Source organism: Ammospiza caudacuta, chromosome 19, assembly GCF_027887145.1.
Source record: "Ammospiza caudacuta isolate bAmmCau1 chromosome 19, bAmmCau1.pri, whole genome shotgun sequence".
NCBI classification, from domain to species: domain Eukaryota; kingdom Metazoa; phylum Chordata; class Aves; order Passeriformes; family Passerellidae; genus Ammospiza; species Ammospiza caudacuta.
Window position 1 is genome coordinate 2,393,294 of NC_080611.1, and position 22,290 is coordinate 2,415,583.

A 22,290-nucleotide genomic window follows, 5' to 3' on the forward strand; every position below is an offset into this window, starting at 1 on the left:
ACTACCTTCAGACCCAGTATCAACACTTCTAACTAGTGCCTTTCCTAAAGGTGATATTCTGCCTGTCACCTGGTAGTCACTAATTAAACTCTCCAAGTTCTGGGCTCAGAATAAAACACTGTAACTGATAGAAATAGCATGAAGAAAGGCATAAGAAACCCAGTCAACAGCCACATGCTCCAGAGAAAAGGGATTGCCCAAAAGCTTAAAATATGGATGGCTTCTTACTGAGCTGCACTGTTCTTGGTTGGTTTAAATTCTTCGGCAAGAAACAAGGGAGATCTTCTGGGGATGTTAAAATTATATTTTGTTCTGGATTTTATTGCATAAACCTGAAGTACCTTCCAATCTTGATAATAAATTGACAGTGCATGGAAACATCCTTCCTCCCCTTCTCATTCAAGGTGCGTCTAGATCACTTTGTTGAAAAACTAAAAAACAGTGAAGGCCTCACTGATCTTTTCTAAGTAAAAAAAAAGGATTGCTGGGAGACCCAATGGTGCAGATTTGCTTTAGAGGACATTGTGGTTAGTCAGAAAAGGTGGTATTGGCTGGATCTTTGCATAAATAAAGTTGAGTTTCCATTTCTTTCAAAAAGAGACCCCTGGTAGTTGTCAGATGATATGTTTTTTACCCAAGCTGATGATAATCAAAACATCACCATTTTGGTAAACAGTCACCCCTCTAATTGCTCCTTCTTTCAGTTTAAAAGGACTGAATGAAAGCTATTTCTTTGTACTGATGTTTTTTCCCATTTACTATATATTTTTTTCACATTTAGTATCTTTCTTGAATAAGACTGAATGGCTTTCCTGGAATTCCTTTTTCAGGAAAACAAATATTTACTTGCCTTCCTGGAAAATGCTAAGTACACAAAATTCTTAAGCAAATTCCTAGTGAGACATTTTCAAGCTACTTTCATCTATTCAAAGACTGAAAGGGCAAAAGACTGGCCCTTCATCTTCAGTGTTTATTTTTGATCCCCATGAAAGTATTGACAGTTTAAAAAGCAGCTTTCTGTCTCTTTAAAACTTTATGAATCATTGTTTGGAATGAGCATAGTAAAGAATTTGAAGCTGATTAACTTAGAAGTTGCATGGCTATCAGCTAGGACAGTCCTCATCTCATAATTTTATCTATTAACAGGCACTGCACAACTTCTGACACTACTGACATTAAACTGGCAGGTTTCCAGCACAAAGGTGAACTCAAGTAAAAAATTATATTGAATTTTAATAAAACTTTCTTCAAAGGTCAACCTCTCTAATGTATGAAATCAATCCTCCTTCCTCCTTCTTCAGCCCATTTATTCACAGCTATAGGAAATTCTGATGCTCATAAAATATTTCCCATTCCCTCTCCCTCTTATTATAGTTTCTCTCTACTTGTGACCATTACCTTTCACAGCAGTTTTAGATTACTTACTCCTCATTTCACTCTTTTTTACTGGCCTTCTCAGAATCTGTACCCCATTCTGAAAATGTCGTTTATCAGGCTCCTCTTCAAGAACAGATGCTACCTTATACCATCTTCAGGCAAAACAAACAACCCACATTTTTACTTCAAGTTTCATCCTTGAAGCTGGATGAAACTTCGAGGAGAAAAAAGCCTTGGTGCAAAATCTTTATTTCTCCTGGTTTTATTTCTCCTTCTTATCCAAGAGCTGCTTTCTTTCTATGTCTTGCTCAGGACTCTATCAACTTATTCTAGGTGAGCTATAATATCGGTAGCATTCCACTTAGGAGAGGGGGATGCCCTTGTGAGCTCTGAGCTCTAATCTCCTGCAGATCAGTTCCTTCCATTGATGTTGGCCCAGAAAAATTATATATTCACAGGATTAGAGACAAGCTTGGGGCTCTCCTAGAAGACGACATGGCTGTTTTGCCTGAATTCTGCTCCTGCTTATTTTTTACTCCATTGAAACAACGTCACTTAAAAGGTGATTTTGTGGTTTCTCACCTCAAAAAACCTTTGTGGTCAGAGAGCTTTTGGTACTGGCCAACATCTGATAGGTCCGGACCTGCTTTCTAATCAGCATTTATGGAAAAATCGCTGCTGGTAAAGTGAAATGTAAGAGAATCTACATCCCATTTCAAAGTCAGTGTTAAGATATCTGCTGGAGAGCAGCCAGGCCTGGTTGCTCACACTGGTGGGGAAAAGGAACACATGTTAAAATCAGCAAATGGATAAAATTGGGCTTGAGAGGGATGAATACAATGGGGAAAGTTTTCCAATTTTTCAAGATCAAAGCCCAGGCTCCCATGCTAAAAGGAGAATTTTGATCCCACATAGAAAAATGGTAAAAAAGAGACTGCACTCTATTTGGGAATGTATAATACAAAGCTTCATGTCCACCATCAGGACAAATCTTACATATTCGGTACAGCAACATTCATTTATCAGAGAAGAGGATTCTATGAAGAGGATGGATGGTGAGAATTCTGAGTCTGTCTTCCTGCAGATTTCAAATTCTTGTCCTTAATGACATAATTAGCAAAAATTTTCTTGGTTATATATAATTGCTTTAAACAACTTTTAAGATTTACAAACTGTATTTTGGATTTGGAGGTGTTGATCAATAAAAAATACTAATTTCGATTTTTAAAGAGAGACAGTTGTTATTTCAGGAATCAAATTTAGATTTTTTTAGTAGAAAAGAAGGGCTCTTTGTCAAGTCTGTGCAGTGCAAGGTTTTGCAGCAATGTAGTTGTTTTACAATGCAGAGATCTTAGATTTGGAGATTATTCTGCAGAGACCCAGACTGTGGAAATTGTAGTTCAGTTGTTGATGGCCAGCATGGCAGGATCTGGCTATGAACAGAGCATTAGATCAAACCTTTCTTATTTAATACAGATTAAGAAAGTCTTCTTACTTCTAATCTCACTCCTGCCTCCTGCCTTGCTCTGAAACACTTGTGTAGATTTGCTCTGCTGTGGAGAAGACTTGTCAATGTCTGTCAGGAGAGATGAGAATATATAGTTTTTCTTTTCTTTTAACATTAATCTTCCAGCTGAATAGATCTGGTAACATGAGTAAAATTTTGCTGCTGGAGTTATTTTGTATTGATTGCATTTTTAAAGATTTTTCTAGCAGGGAGGCAGATATTTTGTTATTGCCATTAATCAAAAGGGCTGAAAAACACTGCAGGCCCCACTCTGACTCTCACGGATCAAAAAGCCTGTAGAGGTTTTAAGAATAAAAATGATCCTGGATTAAACTCTGGCTTTAGGTGTTAATAATTTAACACTACTACAGTTTGGCCACCTACCTCTGACATGCCATATGTAGACTGTGTTTAGAAGCTATTTTTTCAGACAAAAAGGATAAACTGAAACTTTCAGTGGAACAGTAGAAAGTGGGGTTGATCCTCAAAGAGGTTATTCCTGGGCCAATGACCCATCATTAACATTTAGAATCATAGAATAGTTTGGGGTGGGAGGCACCTAAAAATTGGCCTAGTTGCATTTAAGAGCAGATTTTTCTACAGCATGGACTGCATGAGAAGCTTCCTTTACATAAGCCCCAGAAAAGCACATCCCAATTTTTACAGCTTTAAAGGATCCCATGGCTGCATTGACTACCAACATCTTAGCTCTGTACATTTAATTCAGTTCTAATGCTCCTCATGTAGCACTAAAGCCATTTAAAAGAAAGTCTCTGCTTTTAAAATCTGGCTTTTTTTAGCAGCTCAGCAGCAGTTACCAGGCTTGTAAAGCTCCTTATAAAATCTCACCTGAAAACACTGATCTGCAGCACTGTGCAGTTTTTCCCACTTCAAAGGGAACTCTGCTGCTGCCACCCCAGAACTGAGCCCAGCGAGAGCTGAACCTGTCGCTGGTGGCTGATGTCACCTGTCAATGTGTGTTTCTTGTTCCACGGAGACTCCCGAGCTCTAATGTCAAAACCAAACCAAACCAAAACAACCCCCTCTATTTGTCTTTTCACCTTCTCTGTTTAGCGAGTTGTTTCACTTTGTCTCTTTTTGATCAAAACAAATACCCAGGACTCTCCTTCAGATTCCTGGAGATGCCACATAAGTTCCCAGTAGTCTCACACAGTTGCCAATGATTGCAATGTTATAATCTTCACGTTTGATTTTCCATTTGGGGTGCATAGTGACAAGTGACCCAGTTTTCACTGAAAGCATGTTCAACCCTCTAGACTTAAAAATGGGTGAGAAATACACGGGAAAAATGTAAATATTTTGAATTTTAATCAAGATTTTCAAGTTGTTTGCAATACTGCAATCCCAGTAGCATCAACATTGATACATCTGAATAAAAACTTTGTTTTACAATCAATTAAGCCTTCCATCAGAAATGTTAAGCTGTGGAAAATCCTAAATATTTACTCTTCTTTCCCTTAATATTTCAGCTTTTAGGTTACTGCCTCCCATTCTCATATATACTCTCAGCTACAAAGGGTTAAAAGTCTTGGAATTTCTTCCGACTGGCATTTCCAAATTTCTCCGGGGGCCCATGTAGCGCTTATGCCAAAATGCTTTATTATTATACAAACAGAGCAAGAGGCGGAGAAGGAAAAAAAAAAAAAAAAAAAAAAAAAGCCCGTTACAATTTGTCCTCCAGAACCGGGTCCTGCTGGCGATGTGAGGGAAACAGCCCCAGCACCAACGCTGAACACCCCTAGGGGTGTTTAAGAGCAAACTCGGAGATATTTTTGGTGTGGGTCCATCCCAAACGCCCCAGAACCCCGAGGCCGCAGCAGGCCCGGCGGCACTGAGGGACACGGACACGCACTGCCCGCCCACCGCTGCTCACCTTCGCTCCGCCAAAACCCGGCCTGGATCCGCCCCTCCGTCCCGCTGGCCAATCAGCGGCGGCCGCTCGGGCAGACAGCCAATCGCCGGGCGTTGCTATCTGTGGGGAGTATTTTTAGCCGCCGGGCGCGGTGGAGGGGCGGGGTATTGGCGGTGATGTGAGGGGTCGTCCTGCGGGCCCTCCCCCCCCCCGTAAGGAAGGAGCCCGCCCGCATCACCTCAGAGCTTGAGGGGTGCCAGCTGTGCAAGCGGCAGCTGTGCAAGCGGTCCCTGCCAGCCGCGCCATCTGCTGCCGAGGGCCCCACGGGCCACGGTGGTCATGGGAGATGTAGTTCAGCGCTCCCCCCCTTTCCCTACCCCGCGGGGCTGAGGGGCGCAAGGGCACGGTTTGACGTAGACAGTGACGCAACGGGACTGCGAAGCGAGTAGCGCGTTGACGTCAGAGTGGTCCCGCGCGCCGCACCGGGGGGGGGGGGGGGGGGGCGGAGAAGAGAGACGAGGCAGCGGAGCGGCTCGGCCAGGGGGCGGAGCCTCGGCGGCTGGGACAGGGCTGCCCAGACGCGAGTCACTGGGGGGTGGGGCTTGGGCGATGTGGCCGCGCGGGACGTGGGCGAGGGGCGGCCGTGGGCGGGGCAAGAGAGGGTATAAGTAGGGGCGCGGCGGGCGGCGGAGCATAAGCAGAGGGGTTGCAGCTGCGGCGGCCGAGTGCGCCCGTCGTGGGGGTGTGAGCAGCACTGCCCTCCCCCCCCTTCCCTCCCCCCCCTTTTTTTTTCCGACCCTTCCCCCTCCCTTTTTTTTTTTTTCTTCTCTATCCTCTCCCCTCCCATCCTCGCCGAGGGAGCCGGCGCTCGGAGATGGGGCTCGGTTGCTGAGCCGCCAGCCCCCGCCCTCACACCCCCGCCGGAACTGTTTGCACTAACCGCGCGCCCCCGGGTGAGTACCGGCCGTAAGGCGCAGGGGAGCGCGGGCGGGGGGTTGAGGCAGCACAGCCCGGCCTTGGCTCCTGGGCGGGGTGTGCTGAGGCAGTCACGAGCCCGCGGTGCCGGGGGTGCCGAGGGGGACCCGGTGGGTGCAGGGGCTCCTCGGGGAAGGGGCTGGGAGAGAGAGCGCGGCTGGGCTGTGAGGGGTCGCTCCCCCTGGGCCGCCCTGGCCGCGCTCGGGCGAGCAGGAGGGAGCGGTGCCGGCTGAGTAATCGGCGCTGGGCCGCTCCGGGAGCGCCGGCAGCGCCCGGCGGGACCTGCCCAACTGTGCGCCAGGAGAGGAGCCCTGCAACCCCCACCTGCCCTCCAGATATCCCCTTCCTCTTCCTCCTTCGCTTTCCTACGGGCTCAGAAAATGCTCTTCCTCCTCCTGCTGCCGCCGGAGCTCTAGGGCTGTGAGCAGAAATCTAATGAGACCCGACTGCCTGGTTATGTAACTCCCGCTGCTTAAGGCTCCTGCCAGGGCGCTGTTACCGGGCCACGTAAGGGCTCGGATCCTCCAGAAATACTGTCGTCTTCCCATAAATACATGAAAAGAACAAGTTCAAAATGATCAAGCCAGTATATTTGATCAGCTACTTTTGTACCGTGGATCCGCTTCGCGTAGAGAAATTTACAGCGTCAGCCTGGTGCGCTCTGAAAGGAGCATTCCTTTCTTGAAGGACATGGAGGAAGTGAAACAGCGCAGATGGATTAATAAATCATTTTTAAATGCCCCGTTTAACCACCCAATCAGCTTTTCGGTACTGATTGTGCCCCTTTTGTAAATATCTTCTGTTTGCCCTTGATCTTTTCCTTATCCCCACCCGGTGCTGATCCAGCAAACGTTTAAAGGTCGCCTTATCATACATGTAGCCTTTCAGACTATTCCCATACCATGTTGGGGAGAACACGAATGGCTTGGAAATACGGTTCCAGACTTTAAAAGGAGATTATTTGAAGCAAGAAATGAAAAAGCCGTGTAGTCACATTGTTAATGTCGAAATCCTTTAACTTTGATTTTTCTAATCTTTAGTGACAGCTATGCTAAATTTTGTTCTTAGTGATGCAGTGCAGAAAAGCCCACAGGTAATAGAGATTCTCTTTGGGCTTTTAACTTGATCCAAAAACGCTCCCCATAATTTGTTTTATTGGATCTTTTTGACAAAGGTGTGTGGTGTGTGTATGTTTACACCAAGGTGTACTGCAGGATTCATATTAGCAGTTCATGTGCTAATGTCTGATTCTTGTCCCTTCTCTAACTTCAGACAGCTAAATTTCTCTTTTGTCCTTTGTGAAGCAGTGACAACCATATCTTACATTAAATATAAAATGGAGTCATGGAGAAGGAGAAAGGCAATCTGGTTTGAGGCTGTCAAAAGCCTGGTTAGCCCAGGAACTTTGTGAAATCTGAGTTACAGACAGTGCGATACAATTGAGTATATAACTGCATCTTGCATCTGAAAATAGAGAATAATTTGAAGAAAGAGAAAAAATTGTGAACTAATTATCAGTCTTGGCCACCCTTGTGACAGAAAATACGGGCAGCTATTATGTATGTGCTGACTGCATTTCAGTGTGAGCTGTTGGATGTGCACAGCAGACATTTTCTCCTCAGTTTGCATCATTTCACCCGCGCAGAGTTTAGGGAGATTTGCTTGGACTTAAAATAAATGTTGCATCATTTAAGCTATTTGTAAGAAACTATCTAAAGCAACTGTTAACATTATTATAACTCTGCAGCCTGTGGTTGTAGTCAATATGTTTCCAAACTTTAAAGTGATAAATGACCCTTGGACTAAGACCTTTCAGGCTAAACTAATGGTCTGGTACTAAATTTTGTAGCTGAGTACTGTAAATCATCCAAATACAGGTTGATAATTGAACTGTTGACACTCCCAGCAGTTCTGTGATGTCTTAAAAATTATCCTTGCTGCTTTGTGAATAACTAAACACGCAGCTCACGTGATTTGGAAGTGCCTCATGCTGCATATGTAAACACATGCCTATCCTCTCTAGTGTTGTTTGTAAGTCACACTGAGTGGAGCTGACATCCTCACCTTCCGCAGGCAGGAACAGAAATAGTTGGAGGCACATTTTTTCTCTTAAAAAGTAACCTATTTTCTGCAGAAAATGGAGCTAAAAGAATAGGCCTTGGAGCTTGATCTTACACTGTTCTTATTTGGATGTGTTTGCTTTTCTCTTTTCTTAAAGGAACAAGAGCACTCAAGGTGAAGGACAATAATCAACTTGAATCAGCATTTTCAATGAAATTTTGTTTCCCTGTGGCATCTTGAACACTTTCTTCTTTGGGTTTTGAAACAGACTTATAACTCTGTGGCACAGCAGCTATGCAGCTTGAAATCCAAGTAGCACTCAATTTTATTATTTCATATCTGTACAATAAGCTTCCCAGACGACGTGTCAACATTTTTGGTGAAGAGCTTGAAAGACTTCTGAAAAAGAAGTATGAAGGGCACTGGTATCCAGAAAAGCCATACAAAGGATCAGGGTTTAGATGTATTCATATAGGGGAGAAAGTGGACCCAGTCATAGAACAAGCATCCAAAGAGAGTGGTTTGGACATTGATGATGTTCGCAGCAACTTGCCTCAGGATCTTAGTGTTTGGATTGACCCATTTGAGGTTTCATACCAAATCGGTGAAAAGGGACCAGTGAAAGTGCTTTATGTGGATGATAATGAAAATGGATGTGAGTTGGATAAGGAAATCAAGAACAGCTTTAACCCCGAGGCCCAGGTGTTCATGCCTATTAGTGACCCAGCATCTTCAGTGTCCAGTTCTCCTTCTCCTCCCTTTGGTCACTCAGCTGCTGTGAGCCCCACCTTCATGCCCCGCTCTACTCAGCCTTTAACCTTCACCACTGCCACATTTGCTGCCACCAAGTTTGGCTCAACCAAAATGAAGAACAGCGGCCGTGGCAACAAGGTCGCCCGCACCTCTCCCACCAACCTTGGCTTGAATGTCAATGACCTGTTGAAGCAGAAATCCCTCTCCTCCTCCATGCACTCTCTGTATGGGCTCGGCCTAGGCAGTCAGCAGCAGCAGCAGCAGAAGAGTTCTGCTCTCTCTCCTAACGCAAAGGAGTTCGTTGTCCCCAGCGTGCAGGGTCAAGGTAGTAGCATCTTTCCTGGTGACAGCCCGCTGAACCTCAGTCCTCTCCAGTACAGTAATGCCTTTGATATGTTTGCAGCCTATGGAGGTTTAAATGAGAAGTCTTTTGTGGATGGCTTGAATTTTAGTTTAAACAACATGCAGTATTCTAACCAGCAATTCCAGCCAGTTATGGCTAACTGAAAATAAACAGAAAGAGAAATCCAAGTAAATACTATTGTACAAGTTGAAGTGCACGTACCCAAGGGTGTATCTTTTTTCCCACCTCTTGAGATTTTTTTTAAGGCTTGTAGTATGAATACATTCAGGCTTGGTTAGATAAATACAACATGCATCATTTTTTCATTTGCCAACCAAGCACAAAATTATTTTATACTGACTGTACATTACAAAAATATACTCTCAAAAATATGGCCTCTTACAGTATTTAAGATATAGCAAGGAAGTGGCTAATTTTTTCATGTGTATATATATATGTGTGCTCAGACATATATGTATATGTATTAAAAAATTGGCACTAATAGGTGGGTTTATTGGTCTTTTTCTAATTGTATAATTTAATTTAGTACAAAGTTTGTAAAATATCAGAGTATATATATTGTTTCTACAACATGGTATTGCATTTATATCTTTTTACTACAGTGATCTGTGACAGCTGCAGCAGCTTCATGTTGTATTTTTTTTACTGAAATTGTAAAATATCCATCTTAAAGACATCAATTCTAAAAAAAGTAAAAAGGTTGTGTACAGAATATTCCTTAGTGGTGGAATTAAAATGTACGAAATATTTGCTTTTTTCAAAAGAAACACAAATTGTATTTTCTGTTAAAAGTTTAAAGATTTTTGCTATATATTATGGAAGAAAATGTAATCGTAAATATTAATTTTGTACCTACATTGTGCAATACTTGAAAAAAGGTATAAAAGTATTTTGAGTCAGTGTCTTACATGTTAAGAGGGACTGAAATAGTTTATATTAAGTTTGTATTAAAATTCTTTAAAATTACTTGGCTGTGGTGATGTGTGTGTTCTTTGTGTCCTGCTGACAAGCTGAGCACTGTGTTCCTCGTGCTGGCACTGCTAGTGATGCACCAGAGTCTGACTCTGGAGCAAAGGGCTCTATGGCTGGACCTCACGTGGGGTTCCTTACCCAAAATAGCCCTGACAAAGTACATAACCTCATTAAGGGCTTGCCTACAATTATTTGAAAAAATCACACTTGTTTTTTGTAGCTGCAGCTCACTGAAGCCAAAATGGTATTATATATTTTTTCCTTGATAATTAAGACTCTTAAGCTCTGTGAACATTGAGTTATGGGGTGATGGGATGTGAGTAGCAGGGACTCAGGTGATTCAGTAACATTTCCTTTCCATGTCATCAGGATTATTGGAACTATTCTCTCGGGAGGTCCTAGACCAGCAAATCAGCACTCTGCCTCTGTATTAGGGATTAATAGCTCAGAAACTAAACTGAATAAAAGTGCTGATTTACAGCTTACTAAAGCTATTTGCATTTTATATGCTCTATTAAAAAGAGAAGTGTAGTGCAACTACACTGTGACATTCTAAGGTATTTATTTTAGCAGATTTTACGAATTTTAACTGAATCGTTTCTCAAAATCAAATGGGGAATGGGAGGGGAAATAATTCAGAGGCTGACAGAACAACTCAGTTTTTCCAGGTCTATTTTGAAGTTGAATCCTTTACTCTTTTCCACCTGCTCAGCAAACAGTGTTCTTTGCTAATGGACATTGTCAAAGGGAAAAGAAACTGCATTAATGTGTAAATCTAACAAAGGTCAGCTTGTGTTCCATTGCTGCTCCAGCCGTACAGAGACCCAGTGCTAAGTGGATAGTCCTTGCCTCTTGGCAGTAAGCTGTGAGCTACAGACAGATCACAGGATTGCAATGACCTGAACTTCAGTGTTCTGACACTGGAATTTGAGACCAAAGGTCGGTCTTTTCCTGTTGGATGCACTTGATGTGACAAAAGATGCAACTCCACGCACACCCGTGTCTTTGGTGGAGTGGAGCTGTAGTGGCAGCAGCCTGTGCTTTTCACAGCAGTGCAAACTCCCTGCTTTTGGCAGAGGCTGGGAAGAGCTGGCCAGGCAGAGGTGGGAGGCTGACAGTGGTATCCATTTCCAGTGCCATGACAACCAGTTCAAAAGCAATAATGCAGCAAAAGGGTTTTTTTGGCGTTCATCTGTCTCTGTTTAACTGGCTCCCTTTTATTGAGTTTGCCATCTGGTTTATCTTTCCACTCACAGCACAGCTGCGGACAGCACTGGCCTTAAAAGCGCATTGCTTGGTACCTCATTTTAAGTGGATGATTTTGCTTTTAAGAGGAATTAGAAAAACGCTGGATCAATTGCTGGAAAACAGAGAATGCCAGCTCTGTGTATTGTTCCTATATGAATGCCTAGACTTTAATATTTACTACTGTTTTACTATTTACAGCACAATACTAATACCTAAACTGCTCAAGAGGCTGAGTAACTCTGACAGGGGAGACTCTTCATGTGTTCTCTAATATTTCTATTCCTGTGATTTAAACTGAGATAATTTGTTTAAAGGTCAGCAAGCTTATCCTTTTCCCAGGCTGATTTGTTCCTTTCCACTGCAACCAGCTCTGTGTCTGATGGGCCATGCAAGGAAAAATCTGTTGGAGCACACATTTTTGCAGAACCTTTCAATACAAAGATTTGACAAGCAGGGTTTTGTTCTGGTGCTTTGAAAGGAAGACAAGTCAAAAAGAGAACTTCAATTTCTCTCAATGCAAGTGTGGAGATTTTTTGTTTTAATGATTTTTAACCTTTAAGCGTGAATGATTTTTTAATCTTCTTAGAGGAATGAGAGATGTCTGCTTTGTGTTCGGTCTGCTTCACCCAGTTATTTATCTTCTGCTGAGGTTCTGTGATGAACTTCTGAGATCAAACATTCACGTTGTAACATTCTGTTCTCACCGAGTGCCAGGTCAATCGCTGGGGTCATTTGTGCACACTCAGTATTCAGCTGTCAGGTAAATGCACTTGCTTGGATCAAAGGGACATAAAAATGGGGGAAAGGAAGCATTTGCTCAGGTGTGTAAATTCTTTTGTATTTTCTCACGTGAACATGCAGTTTACTTCCTTGGAATTCCCAGTGTGGGTTAAACCTTGGAAAGTGACTTTAATTTACAGTGAAGGAAAGGGTAGAAATATGAGACCCCCTCAGTGCTACTTAGTGCCTCCTATCACATCACCCCAGGTGCCCACCCAAGCACAAGTTCCAGGTACTTTGATCTGTAGGGCTCACTTAATTCAGCACAAGTAAATAACTTTTCAAAATTGCAGTCTAGGATCCCTGAAGCTCTTCAGAGGCTCCAGTATGGTTGCACAGAAAGTTCAGGGCACAACTACAGTCTGTACTGTGTTCATTCTGTGGGTGGGGAACAGACTTCTCTCTTGATCAGGAGCCTGGTAATGGCCACCAAACTTAAACTGCTCTGGTCATTTCTGCCGTGGGAACCTGAATCATGGGTGGAGTTCACAGAGTAGGGCTCCTTTGCTGTGTCCTGTTCTCCAGGGTCCCTGGAGCTGAGTCCAGGGCCTGGCACTGCAGGTTGATGAGTACAAGTTCTGCAGTTCTCAATTTTGGCTCAGGTAATTCATACATATTGAGGATGGGGCTCTGAGCCACCTGATTTAATTGAAGCTCTCTGTGCTCATTGCGGGGAGTTGGACTAGGTGAGCCATCAATGGTTTTCAATCCAAACCATTCTATGGTTCTATAAGCCATGGAAGGATCATCCTTCTTTGATGATGCAAAATTAGAAAGCTGCTGAAAATTGCTTGTACAATCTCTTGGTGCACAGCCAGGACAGATGATCCCCCAGTGCTGCACTCTCTGCTCCCACCGCATCCCAACCTGCAAAAGCCTGGTGGGAGCAAAAAGCCCAGCTGCATTCTGAACTGTCAAGTAACCAAACGATGAGTTGTTAAATCAGCTCTTTGGACTGACATGGGATCAAAGCAGAGTTCATGTACTGATCTGATGCCCTAGACTGTTCTATTAACATTTCAGGAATAAATACCTCAGGGTTTGTGTTGGTAGTTTTGGAGCAGATGAAGCAAACCGGTGGTTCAGCACTCTTTTTTATATCATCAGCAAGTTGATTTAAATTGAGTGTACAGAGTTGGCTGCATTCCCTTCATGAGTTGCATAAAAAGTTTGCTAAATTGAAGTGCCAGAGCTGTACAATCCTGCTGAAGAGACTGTTTCCAAAGATCAATGAGAGGAACAGTTAAACTGTTACCGTGTGACTTTTGTCCTCTTGGCTTTATTTTAGTGACAGTAGTAAGGAGTTTTGCCTTACAGAAGGGAAAAAGCATTAAGACTCAGGAACATAAACTACATCCCCTTTGGAACTACGAGTTCTCTACGTCATAGACAAAATATGATCAGTGTGCGCAACAAATGGCAGGTGTACAATATTTTTAGAAAAACCTTGGCATGCAGTGCAGACCTCCCTTAACCTCCATCCTTTATTCTGTCAGCTTTGGTTTGTTATAAACAACCTGTCGTATTGATGGCTGCGTTTTTGGTGGAACTTGCTGTAGTTTGCATTTGGTGATTTGGCACTTCAGAGGCTTTGAATCACAGCGCCTTTTTTCTGAATTTTGGAATACTCTTGCATTTACTCAGTCTGTCAACCATGGAGCTCACTGTGCTACATTCCCTTGTCCCCTTGGCTTCAGGATTACCAAGAGCATAAAAGAAAAGAGGACTCTGGGAATGTAGAGCCTTAATTATTGTTGTTTAGTGCCCCTGTGAGCTTCTCTGAGAAGTTTTTATCAACTGGCTAATGCCTTTAAAACCGGGCCTGGAAATCCACCTTCTTTCCTTGGCAGAATTCATTCCCTTGCTACACCCATAACCATAGCTTTTCTTCCCCCCACAGCATCCTCAGTAGGACCGAGTTCTGTGTTGCTCCCTTTGTTCACCACTTCTTGCTACTTGCTGTGCTGTTCCAGGCTTTCATGTTGCTCCTCTCTTCACCCAGACTCCACTTCTGCCTGACCTCAGCCCTGACCTGTGAGGTGCTGGAGCTGCTGTTCCAGGGGAGACACGGCATGCAAGGCTCCAGTGAGAGCGGTGCCCTCTCCCAGCACCTCCTGGCCTCAGGCTTTGCTTGGCTTCACTTCAAAGGCGCAGTGTCAAGAGTTTAGGAATGTCAGAACACAGGGAAGGGTTGCAGGAGGTGCTCTCATCCCAGGGAATGGGGCGAATTTGCTGCTTGGGCAGCCTCAGTAATGCAACAGTCCAGGAGTTTTCAGCCACGCTGATGGAAACCAGAGGTGGCAGGTTAGAGAGGAGCATGGTGTCACAGATGATAGTTTAGGTACTCCACAGACCAGAGCTGACTCTGGGCAAGACATTGCCCTTTTCTGTGCTGTTTCTGCCTCTGTCTCCATTGGAATCCACTGTAAGTGTCAGACTTTCCCTGGCTGTTTGCTATAAGGAGCTTTATCCAGCTTCTCCGTGCCACAGGAACAAACTCTGAGGCTGACCTGCCATTCCCTCCTTTTATTGCATTTAGTCTCTGTGGCCTTGGAGTGCCTCCTTTGTTGCTCAATTCTCTTAACCTGGATTAGGTAACCTTTGTGTTTTGAAACAAGACATGCCTACAAGAGTGAGGCACTGGGTTCTTATTGTTCATGGCATGTAGAGTCTGATTCACCCCCATCAGAGCAGAAGGCCTCTGGAGCACTGAAATCTCACATACTGATTATTGATATAGATTATTGATATAGAAAAGAATGTCTGTGGATGTTTCTATATATATGAAAGTATATATTCCTCTGGTACAAATAATGTGAAAATTTTCCAGCTGAAGTTGTTGCTGGTCAAAATTAGATTTGCAGACAGATTTTACAAACTAAAATGAATTCCCCTTTGATTTTCATTAGACCCTGATACTACACATCCCACATGCCACCATAGAGACAGGGCTGCTGGGCTCTGCCACAGCCATGCTAAGAAGTGTGAATCTTCTACACATCGACTGGGCAAGAGTATATTTGGTGCTTTTAAGCCAATATTTGAGCCTTTCACTCCCTGCTGAGTCTCAGATGTTGTAGGTAACTACAATATGTTTTTGAAGCTCAGGGGTCTGTGCTTTCCAGGGTTAACCAGGTACCTACAGCACCTTTGCAACTGAGTGGAAGAGTGCAAAATTCTGTTGAAAATATTAACACCTGGGGCAATTACCTACTTTGCAGATATATGAATAATACATATTGAATCTCATGTTGTGTTTATTAACTGCTTTGAGACATATTTGCATATTTTACTTGAGAAAATTGCTATTTCATTTTTGAATAACAGGTGTTTTGCGTAAAGGATGTTCTGCTCTTTTGCCTCTAGACTTTTACAGTGCTGTCCTTAAAGATTCTTTTCAGCATTGCTAAACCAAATCACCTGAGAAATTGTGATTCAATCTTCCAAGAAGGTTTTAGAAATTATGAGGTAATCATAAATAATAATCCACCTCACCTCACATTAATTTATCTTATAGGTGTAGAGTTAAAGAGATTTCAGAGTTTCCTTCTCTCCACAAGTTCTCTAAGAACTTATATTTATGTGAAAATTTAGGTCCTTAGGAAATCACAATTTCTCTGGAACTGTCACTGTGCAGGAAACAATATTGAAGGGACAGTGATGAGCTCAGAAGTGCTAGCAATTAACCACAGCTGCTTAACAGAATCAGATTTCTAAGTGACACAGAAGGACTGAGACCTGCTACCACCCTCCCGCCTGTGTGCTTGGCATGACAGATTTGGCAGGCAGGTGGCAACAACTGCAGGCAACCCCTCAAATTGACTTGTACAAACTGATAAGGGACAGAAATACCCAGTAAAGGGATCAGCCACTCCATCTCCTACCTCTGACTCCTGACCTACAAGGAAGGTCTCCAGAACTGCTTCAAAAGACAATCCAAGTACTAAAATTCCTGACTCCAGGATAGAAAATCACATAGATATTGACTGCATATTACATTATGGTTTTTGCCATCACCTGACATTCCTAGGCAATAATTATTCCTATCTCTCTTACTCTCTCTTTGTGCCACAAATTACATCATCAGCTGTCCTCTGGCTAGCATCCTCCCTTTCATCAACAGGAATTAATCATCCTTTCTCTCAAACTGCCTAATTAATATAATGGAGTTTAACACAGAACAACTATTCTCAGTCTGTATTTAGCTCTAAGATTATTGCTTCTATTTCAGATCCGAAGCAGCCTGATGTGCTTGCAATCATGTGTAGTTTTTCTGAGCGTGCCCACTGACCTAATAAATGATGTCCCCTGTCCCTGCCCTTGCCTCACTTCCATCTTGCCCTGTCCTCGCTCTGATGCCTCTGCTGCACCTCCAGGCTTGTTCCTGCTGGGCTGAGCCTGCCAAGGAAGGCACCACCTCAAGGAGCTGCTATGGGAGGTGCTCCACTGGCCCAGCTCAAGGGGGAAGTGCAGGCATCCTGTGCTGGAGCTGCTCTGTCTGCACCACCCATCCCACCTGTCTCCCAGTGCCACCTGGCAGGGGCTGGTGACAGGTAAGATAAGCTGCTGGTGATAATGGAGAGCTGGCAGCAAGGCTGGCTGAATGATCATTTTGTTAGCACTCATTTGGGGGTGATGGAACTTTTGGAGGTCAATAAAGTTGTCTTTCATTTTTTCTTGGTGTCTCTATGGTTTTAAGTATTCAGTGTTTAGAGTCTTTGACCTGCCCAAAGTCAGGTACCAGAAGATCTGGTTAAATTCAGCACCTGGATCTCATCTGGTATACATCCATCTTTTTTCCACTGTTCTGCTGTACAACCCCTCTCCTACTTTGTTTAGTCCTTGAAATTTCTAGGTTTCCCCCTCCTAATTTTTATTTCTGTCTTCCTTCAAGGTCTCCCTTAAAACTTGCTTTTCTTAGTTTCCTTCCCAAACCAATCTGTTCTCCCTTGCTGCTTGTCTGAGGTCTGTGCCTCACCATGTATAATTTGCAGCGTATTATCTGATGGAGACTGTAATCTCTCTAGGGCAGGGCTGTGTCCTGCCCTGGACTCACAGTTGCCTGTTTTACTCTGTGAGGCTGAATAAGAAGGACAGAAATAGAAGAGTACACAGACACTCCCAAATAAACTGTGCTGTGTGATCTATGTTCCAGAAACAAATGCAGGAACAATTGTTACTAGTAACGTGGTTTATGCTGTACACTGCAGCTTGGGAAGAAGTAGATCCTTTAGGCAAAGGAACATCCTTTACAAAATATTTGTGGAATGTATTTATCTAAAAATACAAGGGCTTATGTTAGAGAACAATGTTCCTCTGCTGATTTATAGTTAACTGTCAATGGCAACACAAGACTAAAACCTTTTAACCAGTCATGCTGTAGTAATGTCTTAACTTTATCCCTTTCCTCCTCTGTAACATCTGTTCCAAGGCTGATTTCCTTGGTCTCGGCTGCTGCTTTTGGAAGAGTCCCCCTCACTTGGCTCTCCCATTGTGGGAGGACCAGAAAAGGAGGATGGATGAGGAGAAAGGAAGAGCCTACTCACAGAGGTAAAGGTTGGGGGTGAAACCTCAGGCATGCAGGACAGACTTCTGCCTTTAGAAAACTGGAACTTCCACTGAAATGTCCCTCTGCACATGTGCTGGGGGTAATGTGTGGCTAATAATGCATTTTAAAAGGCTTTTTGGCCAGGGATCTCCAGTAAGGAGATTTGGACTTTTTGCTGCCTGCACAAATGGCCTCTGCACATAAACATCTCCCGAGTGGAACTGAAGAACGAGCACTGTGTAAGCAGAGATGAGGATCAGCTGTGAGCCCACCTTGGTGATGCTTCCCCCCAAAAGCCAGAATGGTTAGAGGGAGAGGATTTTGACTTTGCTTCTTTTCCAGAGAGATCTGGGGCTGTCTGGCCCAGCCCTGCTGCTGGGGTGTTGCTGCGAGGTGGCAAGTGGCCCACTGGAACAAAAGGCTCATTCTGGCTCTGGCCAGGCTCTCACATTGCACAGCTCCCAATTGTCCTTTGGAAAGAGCAGTGCTGGAGTGCCCAGTTTGTGCCCTCCTGTGGGGCACTGTCATTCTAGACATTTTAGTCTTTTGTCATGTATAATAATATATCTGTACTATTTGCAAGCAGTTAGTCATCTGCTAGCCAGAATGGTTTTTTTTTTCCCTTGAGGATGTTTAGGATCACATAACTCTTACACGGAGAGGGGAAAACATCTGAAGATGTTCAGATTGGTCATATCACTGCTGCAGTTATCTTCATCCAGAGCCTTTTCTTTCATTCCCCGTTAGAGCTCCTGAACTTGAGGGCTGTATCTCATCTCCAGCCTTTCCCAGAATGACAATTATCAAGGCAAGCTGGAAGGCAAAGAGGAGTCCAGGCTGTACAGCCTCTAAGCCTCCATCCAGTTATTATATTTCTTTATTTACTTGTTTTTATTTTGTTGTTGTTGGTGGTGGTGGTTTTGTTTTTTGTTAGTTGTTTGTTTGTTTGTTTTTTAACACTTGATAAATCATGCCATGGAAAGCTGGGAATGGGAGCATATGACCTGCTCTCCTATTCCTGCCTTCCAGCAGCAGTTCTGGTTTCGCTGGGCACCCATTCCCTTTCAGAATGAGGTGTAATAACCCCATTTCTGTGTCTGTCAGAGGAGCTCTAAAGTTTTCTTCTTGCCTGAGAGCTCTGTCTGACCCCAGGCTATGATACCACTGCTGCTGTAAAGCACCTCCTAATCACCCACAGGCTTTTATCCTCAGAAAATCCCCCTGTGGCATTGCTTCCCCTGTTGAGGAGAGCCCTGGACTGCGGCCCCAGGTTGGCCTTTTTCTCCTGTGAAATGCATGATCTCCCCACAGCAGGGAAAAAGTAAAGTATTATTTGCTTTCGATCCATTACACGTCCTGTGCTTGGTTGGGATGTGCTTAAACTGGGGACAGCTCATTATGGGGGGTTTTCAAGGGAGCTGATGTTGAGTAGGACTAAACAGCAGTGACTGTCACTGTAGATGGGATCAATTTCTTCTGGGGATCAGCTGGGCTGTGCCCACAGTGAGGATGTTAATGGGTATTGTCCAACACTCAGTGGCATCCCAGCAGTACAGGGACGACCCAATTGAGACAAAAATGAAGGAAAATTGGAAATTGGTCGCTGTTACTTGTAACTCTTTGAGGTCCTTTTAGAAACAGACCCCAAAGAGCCGCCAAACTCCAATGGATTTAGCCTGAGGATCGCTCTGTGCTGCTGTCAGGCTGGCTGAGGGGTCTGTGTCGCACTCGGCTGCTTTAACTGCTGTTTGCATTCACAGGATCAGGTGCTGGGAGGCCACTTGCAGAACAAATGCCTTTGGTCTGCACCTTGTCCTTGTGAACTGGAAGAACCTGAAGGACTGGTGAAAATGGGGACCTGCAGCCAGGTCCTGTCAGGATTCACTTGAGGATTGTTCTTTCCTCAGTCTTTGCAGAAATGAAGTAACATTTACTGGGAGGTGCCTTCCCCCGTGGCAATTGGCCCACGAGGATGTGCTGAGGCACGGCTGGGGCTAGGATGCACTAAAAATACAAGTGACAAGTGTAAACATTGCCTTGTGCCAGGGTGGGAGGGTGCCTCAGAGAGGTGCCAGGGACGGCCAGCGGCTGCGGGTGGCAGAGCAGACAGAGGCACACACTCTCTCCCTCTGAGTTGTTTTGGGGTTTTTTAAAAAGGACTTATTTAAAATTCAAACGGGTTTACACATTAAAATTGCAGCTTTCCCCTCATTGTGTCGCGGTAGCCACTTTTCAAGAGGCCGGGGAAGAGACTGCAAACCGGAAAACAAGGAAACGAAGAAACAGGGAAAACCTACGGAAGGAGAAATGTCTCCACCTCCTCCCTCCTCTGCGGGGCACTCTTCTTCGTTTCGCTTTCTTTCTAAGCCCTAAAAGCGAATACAAAACATTAGAAAGGAGGTGGCCCGCTCCCCCTGCGGAAGGCGCGGCACAGGGGACAGGCCAAGGTGACACGGGGGGTGCCACGTCAGCTGTGCCCGAGCCTGCCAGCAGCGGTGGCCGTGGAGAGGCATGGAGAGCCTGCCAGCAGCGGTGGCCATGGGGAGCCATGGAGAGCCATGGAGAGCCTGCCGGCAGCAGTGGCCATGGGGAGCCATGGAGAGCCATGGAGAGCCTGCCGGCAGCAGTGACCATGGAGAGCCATGGAGAGCCATGGAGAGCCATGGAGAGCCTGCCAGCAGCGGTGGCCATGGAGAGCCATGGAGAGCCATGGAGAGCCATGGAGAGCCTGCCGGCAGAGGCGGCCATGGAGAGCCATGGGGAGCCATGGAGAGCCATGGGGAGCCATGGAGAGCCTGCCGGCAGAGGCGGCCATGGAGAGCCATGGGGAGCCATGGAGAGCCATGGAGAGCCATGGAGAGCCATGGGGAGCCATGGAGAGCCTGCCGGCAGCAGTGGCCATGGAGAGCCATGGAGAGCCATGGAGAGCCTGCCGGCAGCAGTGGCCATGGAGAGCCATGGAGAGCCATGGAGAGCCTGCCGGCAGAGGCGGCCATGGGGAGCCATGGAGAGCCATGGAGAGCCTGCCAGCAGCGGTGGCCATGGAGAGCCATGGGGAGCCATGGAGAGCCTGCCGGCAGCGGTGGCCATGGAGAGCCATGGGGAGCCATGGAGAGCCATGGAGAGCCTGCCGGCAGCAGTGGCCATGGAGAGCCATGGAGAGCCATGGAGAGCCTGCCAGCAGCGGTGGCCATGGAGAGCCATGGAGAGCCATGGAGAGCCTGCCGGCAGCAGTGGCCATGGAGAGCCCCGGGTGCGAGCGCTGCCGCCGCCGCCGCCGCTCCGAGCCCGCCCCGGGCAGGCGCTGATGAGCCCCGTGAGCGGCTCCTCCTTCGCCTTCTCCTCCTCCTCTCCTCTCCTCTCCTCTCCCTCCTCTCCCGCACACGCTTTCTGTCTGCCTATCTGGGGAGCTGCGGGCTCCGGGGGCCTGTCGAAAATAGGCTTCCCCAGATGAATGAGCAGCCCCTACAAAACAAACAAAAACGTGCTTTCCCCTACCTCGCTGACTGGGGTTTTTTGTCAGCTGCAGGATAAGGCCAAACAGCTTTTTATTTCTGGCTTTGGCAATCCCCCATGGGCAGCTCCAGCTGGGAGGGATGTTTCAAAGCCCTTTTGCTCCAGACTATAAAATTACTCAGCATTTACGGGTCCAGGTCTTTAGAGCTATTTTTATTCTGTGCCTATTTTGCTGTGCCTGAGAGTGACATGTTGTGGATGCTTCCAGCTAACAGTGCCTGAATGTAAACAATGCTTTACTCTTATTTACAAACCAAGAGGTTTTCTTTCCTTAGTTATGTTTACAAAAATGTATTCATGTTCTGAATACATTTCTTTATGCAGTAATGAAAGTACCTGAACTCCAAGGCAGGGAGGGTTTGGTGAGCAGAAGGGGCAGGAGCCTGTTACATAAACAATGTGCTGCTTTTGAAAGCAGACCTAGAGGCGTTTGAAATGTGTTTGTTTAGGCCAGGAACCCATCTGGGCCTACCAGTAATGGATTCACAGAGCTATCGTGTGTTTGCTCAGTTCAAAGGTTTTACATATGTTACATGATTTGCACCAATCAATACAGAACGTGGACACATATGCTCACATCTGGACCATATGAGCCATGAGGGCAGGGACTGAGTAGTGATCTTGCTAGCACCTGGCACTGTCTGGATTTCAGGATAAAAATACATATTTTTATTTATTTATTTTTAATGAGCTGTTAGATTTCTGAGGCACAGAGTGGCAGTGCCCATTTCTTTGCACAACTCCTGCTGGAGGCAGCTCTACCGCAGAGCGGCCTCCCTCGCCTGGCTGGCCAAGAAAGAAAACTCCAAATTCCATGTGAATGTAGCACAGGACAAGGATCACAACGCTGGATCAAGGACCTGCCCCCACTCACAGCACTGCCAAGGACATGGCAATGCATTTTAATTCTGACTATGGAAGTAGGGAAAAAAAAGTTTTATCCACAAAGAAAGAAACCGGTTCTTTATGTGGGAAATATGAAATAGAAGCAAACCTCAAGGCTGTATGTAGAAACGCCTTTCTGAGCCCTTCAGGGTGCCCATGGCCCTTGCTTCTGGTTGCCTGTCCATCTCTCACAGCTTCGGGAGGCTCCAGAAACCCCCCGTCTTTCCAGACACAGCTCTGGAAGCAGCACTTTTCCCATGGTGCTGGAGAGCACTTGCAGAGCTCCATCACTGAGGACTGGGCCAGAGCATTTGCCCAAGAGTCAGATTTAAAGCCCTGTGCTCACCCAGCAAAAGCCAGGGCCTAATTTGGCAATACTCTCTCTTGAGCAGACTGGTGAGAAAAGTGGAGGCCAGGAACTTCAACTGTAT

General features: G+C 45.3%; 1 protein-coding gene across 2 annotated transcripts; it reads left to right on the forward strand.

Moving 5' to 3' along the window:
- The first annotated feature begins 5,560 nt into the window (after positions 1 to 5,560).
- TOB1 (transducer of ERBB2, 1) lies at positions 5,561 to 9,876 on the forward strand. 2 transcript variants are annotated; one of them, XM_058817203.1, is made up of 2 exons: positions 5,561 to 5,710; positions 7,951 to 9,876. In XM_058817203.1, exon 2 carries the CDS (start codon positions 8,088 to 8,090, stop codon positions 9,051 to 9,053), a length of 966 nt encoding a protein of 321 aa, XP_058673186.1. In that variant the 5' UTR covers positions 5,561 to 5,710; positions 7,951 to 8,087; the 3' UTR covers positions 9,054 to 9,876. The 2 variants fall into 2 exon arrangements, with proteins under 2 accessions (XP_058673186.1, XP_058673187.1); XM_058817204.1 differs by lacking the exon at positions 5,561 to 5,710 and adding an exon at positions 5,873 to 6,500.
- Positions 9,877 to 22,290: the final 12,414 nt, after the last annotated feature.